This window comes from Silurus aristotelis (genome assembly GCF_946808225.1).
Source record: "Silurus aristotelis genome assembly, chromosome: 19".
Taxonomy (NCBI): Eukaryota; Metazoa; Chordata; class Actinopteri; order Siluriformes; family Siluridae; genus Silurus; species Silurus aristotelis.
In genome coordinates this window covers 3,734,056-3,741,467 of record NC_139592.1, presented here as the reverse complement: position 1 = coordinate 3,741,467, position 7,412 = coordinate 3,734,056, and the positions used below count along the sequence as shown (strand labels likewise).

General features: G+C 39.8%; 1 protein-coding gene across 1 annotated transcript in view; it reads left to right on the top strand.

Annotated features, from left to right (window-relative positions):
* Positions 1-2,522: 2,522 nt before the first annotated feature.
* sgk1 (serum/glucocorticoid regulated kinase 1) overlaps positions 2,523-7,412 on the top strand; it is a 51,712-nt gene continuing 46,822 nt past the window's right edge. Inside the window, exons 1-2 of the mRNA XM_083520959.1 lie at positions 2,523-2,920; positions 3,131-3,252. Coding sequence (XP_083377085.1) covers positions 2,653-2,920; positions 3,131-3,252 — 390 coding nt within the window. The 5' untranslated portion in view covers positions 2,523-2,652. The remainder of the gene's footprint in view (positions 2,921-3,130; positions 3,253-7,412) is intronic.

Sequence of the window (7,412 nt, the reverse complement as noted above, 5' to 3'; positions counted from 1 at the left end):
ATGCCATTTGGAAGATGCTCTTATCCAGAGCAACTTTCAATGATCTAATTTATACAGCTGAGCAGGGGCCCAGGAGTGGGAGTTTGGTGTGGCTGGGATTTGAAACCATGCCCTTTGGATCGAGAATGCCCAATGCCTTCATCACAAAGCTACCACACACCACATCAGGTCCGATATACCACTAAGCTTCCACCTGTAATGTATCACTATTATATTTGGTTCCCTTCAAAAGTATTGGAACGGCAAGCAATTTTGGTTGTTTTATAATGTAACTATAACTGTACAAACGTTATTCACAGTGTATATACAGTGTTCTAAGGGTGTAGTGTAGAAGTCATTATGGTGATGGTAGATGGAAAAAAGCTCTTTCTGAACCTCCTTGTTCTGGTGCATATGTTCCTGTATGTCCATCTTGGTAAAAAGAACAGTTCAGTCCGACCCACACCAAGCTGCCATTCCTGGCCCCCATAGCTGCTCAGTTGTATGAATAAGATAAATGTAAGTCTCTCTGCATCTGCTAAATGCCGTAAATGCAAGGTAATGTAACGCTGTGGTGAAGGTGCTCAACACCAGGTAGTTAGGTGCCAGTGATGTGTTGGGTGGTTTTGAGCAGCAAAACCTCAGCAGGGCTGAGATAGAAGATATTTGGGTTAAAATTATAAAGATGAATATGAAAACAAAAGCTAAGCATTACAGCTTTTATACTCTAGTCTTTATATTTAAAAGAGATAAACGACTTTAATAATAAAATAGCTCATTTTGTATGTCAATTTTGCAAAACTGAAATGAAACATCTGACTGACAGGTTTCTTGCTACTCAGGTATGTCCTGTTTAAACAATAAATATCCCTGAACATCGAGTTTTGGTTTTGGTTGTCACCATGACATGTAAAAAAAAAAATAAATACAAAGATAAACGAACATGAAGATCAGAAAGCTGCCTTATGGATTAGATAAGCAAGGTGAGAGGTGAGGAAAAAATCCATTTGAAGCATTGCACAAACATTAGGCATAACATTACAAGAACTCAAGATGTGCTGAAATAGAAAGAAACCACTGATGTACTGAACAAATAACAACTTCGAAAACAACAGCTCATGACAGAAACATTGTGGGAGCTGTTAAGAAGATCCGCCAATAAAAAACAACCGCTAGTGACATCATCAACAAGCTACACAGGGTAGGGGCCACTATAAAATAGTAATTTGACAAATAAAAATGAATCGGATTGAATTATTTAATACGATAGTGAGGGGAAAAACCACTTGATAAATTTACATTGTTATTACTAGACCTCAGGTATTAATAATAATCAATTCAATTCATTTTTATTTATTATAAAGCACTTTTAACAATGAACAGCGTCTCTTTGTGACTTTAGAGAGAAAATAATATGCAGGTTTGTTCTTTGTAAAGTTTTTTTCCTATGAGCGAGCCTTTCCTTGCAAGACTGTGGTGAGGAAAACTCTCTGAGATGGCATGAGGAAGAAGAAACCATGAGAGGAACAAGATTCACAAGTATATAAATAAAATATATATATATATTCACTCATAATGTTTGCTTTGATTAAACCATGATGTCACCAATATAAACATTTTTAAATGCATTTTTGCCAGCTTGGAAAAAAAAAAATATCAAGTGAGGTTTCTGGAGCTGAGTACCTCATACCTTAAAGTTGAAAAATCTCTGCGAGGGCACAGGTTCCCAAACTAAGGGTTGAAATCCAATGCGGGTTCTCTGAGAAATACAGAGGCCATAGAGCCATTAAATGTAAATCATTTATCAGCAGTAAAACGCAGAAAGCTCAGTGGTTAAGGCTCTCAGCTACTAATTGGAAGATCTAGGGTTCAAGCCCTGGTATTACCAAGCTGCCATTCTTGGGGCCCCTGAGCAATGCCCTTAACCCTTAGTGCTCTGTACATATGATAAGCAAACAGAGCTTTTCTTTCTTTGTGATTCACAATTCAGGTAAAAACTAAGGTGTCTTAGCTAAAGGTTCTACATTTGAAGACCTTGGCGTAAATAACAGAAGCTAAAATGCTAAACTATTCCTTAATATTCATCTTCTGATCTCAAATCCGAATGTTTTTCAACTACAGGGAAACTCCTTGCCGTTCCCATAGTTTCGGAGGGGACTTCAGTTTTTAATCTGATCAAACACTGATCTAGGGTGGTTTCATTTTTTGCCTAGTTACCTAAGGTCAGGATCGAACCTGAGAGGAGGTTTAATGTGAGGAAGCATGAATCTATCTGTCCATTATGATATCTGTAAATCATATATATATATATATATATATATATATATAAATACTAATATTAATGGGGCTACTGTACATTAGGTCAAGGTTGCTGCATTGCATCATCTCATTCTACAAGAATGGTGAAGCTGAACGCAGCCCTATAATCCATCATTCCTCATTCATCCTCTTATGAGGCTACACCTTCATTCAGACAATCCAGAAGCAAGAGCGAGAAAGAGAGAGAGTGTGTGAAAGAGAGAGTGAGGGAGAGAAAGAGAGACAGAGCATCAACTGCAGCAGAGGGAGGAGGAGGAGGAGGGGGGAGGACCAGGAGGATGAGAGAACGTCATAGAGAGAGCGCTGAAGAGATAGAGGGAGTAGAGCAGAGGGAACGAAGGGACGCTGCATCTCATGCTCTTGTCTCTCATTGACAAAGTGCATGATTTCTCTAGTTTTCCTCGGCTTTCCGAGACACGCACTCACTCACACAGTCACACACACACAAACGCGCACACCTGCAGGCAGCAGTGCAGCACAGAACCATTGTCGAAGCAGCTCAGTGGGCATGATGTAATACAAACGACATCATCACCTATCAGCACCGTCCCGGCTGCTGCGACATCATCGGAGTCTGCGTTAGCAACGAGAGCATCCTGGACCATCGGAGGCAACAACACCGGTGAGACTACATGCAATTGTTGCTCGTCCTCTCTCGCTCACACACACAAACATTCACACGCAGTATTGTTTATACCAAAACATATAGGTGCTTCTGTCAGATTGAATCATTCACTCATGCAGTCATGCCCCTAACTCTGGCAAGGAATGTAATTTGACTAATAGCCTATAAACATCTTTTTGCCCCCTCATCCCTTGAACCACCCCACAGGCATCACACTGGGTTCTGCGGAGTTTGCGGGGCCACCAGAGGCCATGCGCCTGGTCCACAGCAACGAGAAACACACCTTCTCCTTTAAGAAGTGCTCTGCATTCCAGTTCGTCAAGAGAAAGGTGTGTATTTTTAACCTTATGTGTGTGTGTGTGTGTGTGTGTGTGTGTGTGTGTGTGTGTGTGTGTGTGTTTGTGTTTGTGTTTGTGTGTGTGTTTATATGTGTCTGTTCAAGCAAGGCTGATTGGTTGGAAAACGGTGCTGAAAAGTTTGGTTCACTTCTCCCAATTTCTATTATCGTATCTGTGTAATAGGGTCTTTACATTTATAGCATTTGGCAGATGTCTTTATCCAGAGCGACTTACAATTGAGCAGGTGAGGGTTAAGGGCCTTGCTTAAGGGCCCAGCAGTGGTACCTTGGTGGTGCTGGAAATTGAACTTGTGACCTTCCGATTTAAAGTCTAATGCCTTAACTAACTCCACCAGAATACTTGCTTCCGGTATTTAGACTAATGTAGTGAGCAAGCAGTGCCTTAAACGCCCTCCAGGTCATTAGCAATGCTTGTAGGGTTCACGATACAGGCTGACTGGATGCAATCTATAAAGATAGACATCACTATAATGGGTATGATGTGAGTAGAGGTGAGATGCAAGTGTATAAAAAGCCAGGTCAGTCATAATTAGTTTACATATTAGGGGTGAAAGAACAGCAGGGCAACATTAATTTTAATTCATAAAAATTAAGAATAAGTCATATTCTTACGATAAGAATAAAGAACTCAGGCCTCAGAAACTAAAGCTCAAACTTATGGTAACTAAGAAACAATAAGTCGTTGCTACAACATTAAAAAGACACAAAGCAAGGAGTAGCATTGAATAGGCGAACACAGTCAGTACACAAACCAATGGGTTGGGAATTGTGAATAAAAAGTTCACAGTAGAGTGACAAATTGTAACGTTATGTGTCTGATTTAGCTTTTATTCCTTTCTTTCAGTTTGTAACAACAATTCATTACAAAAGTGTAATTCAATATTCAGCAAGTAGAGAAGAAAGATTTCCATTGCAAGCTGGAACTACTTTTAGAGCCAGTGATATAATCAACAAGGTCCACAGGGCAATGGTGAAGGTTTTACAATCCACTGTTTAAACAAGAATTTGACAAGAGGAATATGAAGGAATTCATTCTAAAATTAAGACTTTTTTTCATATTAAGCAAACTTAATATAAAGGCCAAAGTGAGGAGAAGGAAAGGATCTGCTCATGATGCAAAACATACACGTTTATCTGTAAATTATGGTGAAGGGGTTTTAAATGCGAAAGGCTTCTAAAACGGGCGTAATTAACATTACTGATAATTAAGACTAATCTGTCTGTTTACTTTTTTTTCACTTAAATACGGATTGTCTTATAATTAAAGGTTCTAGGTTTACCGTTTCGGAACACATTTAGATAACAGGAAATAAAAGCTGAAATACTAATCTTGCCTCATATTCATCTTGTTTTTCGTCTACGGCACATAAAAAATTAAAATTGGCCTTGCCATTTCAAAAGTCAAAACTATATTGGCCTGTAGTTGAGGCATTTTTTTTTTTAATCTGACCAAACACTGATCTGGGATGGTTTCTATAGTAGAGAAGAAAGGTAAAAAAAAAATGAGGTCAGGCAGACTTTTAAAAGCAGGTATGCTGTATGCAGCTCTAAGAATGTATTATAATTTTAGGTGATTCAGATTTCCATTGCTTGTTAGCTACATTAGTGTTGCATCGCCCCTTGAAATGCTGAAGAAGCAAGCATCGTATGCCAGATGTCTTCGCTGATTGTTTACACTGTGGAAAAATAGAAAATTGTGCAAACTTCATTGTTGGCAAACCTAATTCTTGAATTTTCGAAAGTAAACATTGCTTTTATGCTCAATGGTTTGCATCTTGTGACCTCATTTACAGCATTTAGCAAAAACCTTTATCCTGAGTAACTTAGATTGAGTAACTTAAACTGAGCAGCTGAGTGTTAAGTGCCTTGTTTACAGGCCCAGCAGTGGCAGCTTGTTGATACTGGGATTTAAACTTACAACCTTACAATCCATAGTCCAACAACCACTGAGCTACCACTTCACACAAAAAAAGGACAGGAAATAAGCTTTTGCTTCATCTACATTTATTGCATTTGGCAGACATCCTTTATACAACTGAGCAGTTGAGGGTTCCTGAGCTTCACCTCTTTGATCAAAATATGGAATTTGTACTGGCTTTTGTAGAGCATTAATAATGGGAAAATGTTGACAGAATTTTGGTCCTGAGTCACACAAACATATTTGGGGTTGTGTTTCGTTCAGCAAGTGGACGGCCTCTATCTGAACTGTAACTGTTGGTGGTCATAATCGAGTCTAATACATTTCTTATACCATGCAACATCACTGTCTCAGATACAGCCCCATTGCATGACTAGATTACAGTATTGGATCAAGACTATTTTTGGCCTGTGGCAGTTAAGCTGTTGTTGTTTTGCTGAAAGGTTAAATGCTGAATGTTTCAAGGCACTAACACTGGAGACTCCTTCCTTCCTATGGAAAGTCTGCTAAACAAGTCCCTGTGTAAGATGTTACCATATTACACAATTATGTATAAGAATTAGCATAAACTAGTGATTTACTTTTTCTGTGATTTGTCAGAACTGTTGTTAAGAATCATGAACATTGAAATATAGACGAATATAAAGCAGAAAATGATTTCAGTATGACGATTAGCTGATTGTTCATTATAAAGACAATGATTTCCAGATTTCCCTGATACACACTGTTCTGCAGCATTGCAGCAATATTGTAAATATTAAAGGTGGCACACTTGGGTTTCTTTAGGTCAAGGCTTAAATAAGTTTCAGTGTAGGAGATGCTGGATTTAGTAACAGTCCAACACAGCATACTTCCTCATACTGAGAGATTTTTAGAAAAAATGTGTGTGTGTGTGTGTGTGTGTGTGTGTGTGTGTGTGTGTGTGTGTGTGTGTGTGTGTGTTTTTGTGTGTGTGTTTGTGTCATTGTGCAACCCAGTCCAAGATTGAGTCGATTTCACATTCCTTAAAATGATCTAATCATAGAATGTGATTGACGATTAAACAGGAAAGAAGTCACACACACACACACACACACACACACACACACACACACACACACCTAAACACACACACGGCTTTCCACAGTCACACGGCTATATACAGAATTGTTGGTAATACGCCTGAAGGAATTTCTTAGTAAAGACCTGCAGGCTTTCGATTCTAAAATTCCACCACATTGCTTTTGTTTTTGTCCACAGGCGATTGTTGCGTGCCTGTTCGGCTCAGGCTCTTGTCCAGGCTTGCACACACACACACACACACACACACACACACACACACACACACACACACACACACACACGGTTTTCCACACTCACAAACAAGCACACGCTCAGCAGATGGATGGGGTGTTAGCAGCTGACTCAGTGAGATTGGTTTTGGGTTGTTGTGTAGTTATGCCAACTGTGATTCTGCTTGTGCAAAGAGAGAGAAAGAGAGAAAGAACATGAGGAATATATATATACTGTATAGATAGATGCCTCGGTCACACGTCTTACCTCTATCCGCTACCTTCTTAAAGGGGCTGCTCCGGCCGCTAACACATAATACATTACCGCTAAATTGAAACCCCCAAGTGAGCAAAATGACCAAAAAACAACACAGTGGATTAACGTTTATTATTATATTTAGAAAATACCAGTTTTTATGCCGGTTGTATCGTTTTATTTTGTTGTATTTATCCGCCACACCTTAAAGGCCGGTCCGTTAAAATATTGTCTGACATTAAACCGATCCGGGGCGCAATAAAGGTTTGGGGACCACTGCTGTAGAGGAGGGTAATAGTTTGTAGAGATGTAGAGCAGGGTGAACCAGAAAGTAGCAGTGTGTGGCAGGATGTAGGTGTAGGTGTGTGGCAGGGTTTAGAGATGTCCAGCAGGGTATAGAGAGGTGTGGCAGGGTGGAATAAGGTGTGGCATAGTGTTGAGAAGTGTGGCAAGGTGTAAGGAGGTGTGGCAAGGTGTACTGAGGCTCAACAGGGTGTAGAGAAGTGTGTCAGGGTGTACTGATGTGCGGTAGGATGTAAAGAAGTGTGAAAGAGTGTAGTGTAGTGTGGTGGGGTGTCACGAAGTGTGACAGCATAGCTGAATGTACAGAAGTGTGGCAAGTTGGGACAGGGTTTAGATACCTGGGGCAAAGATGTAACAAAGATTATGCAGCAGAACAGTTCAGG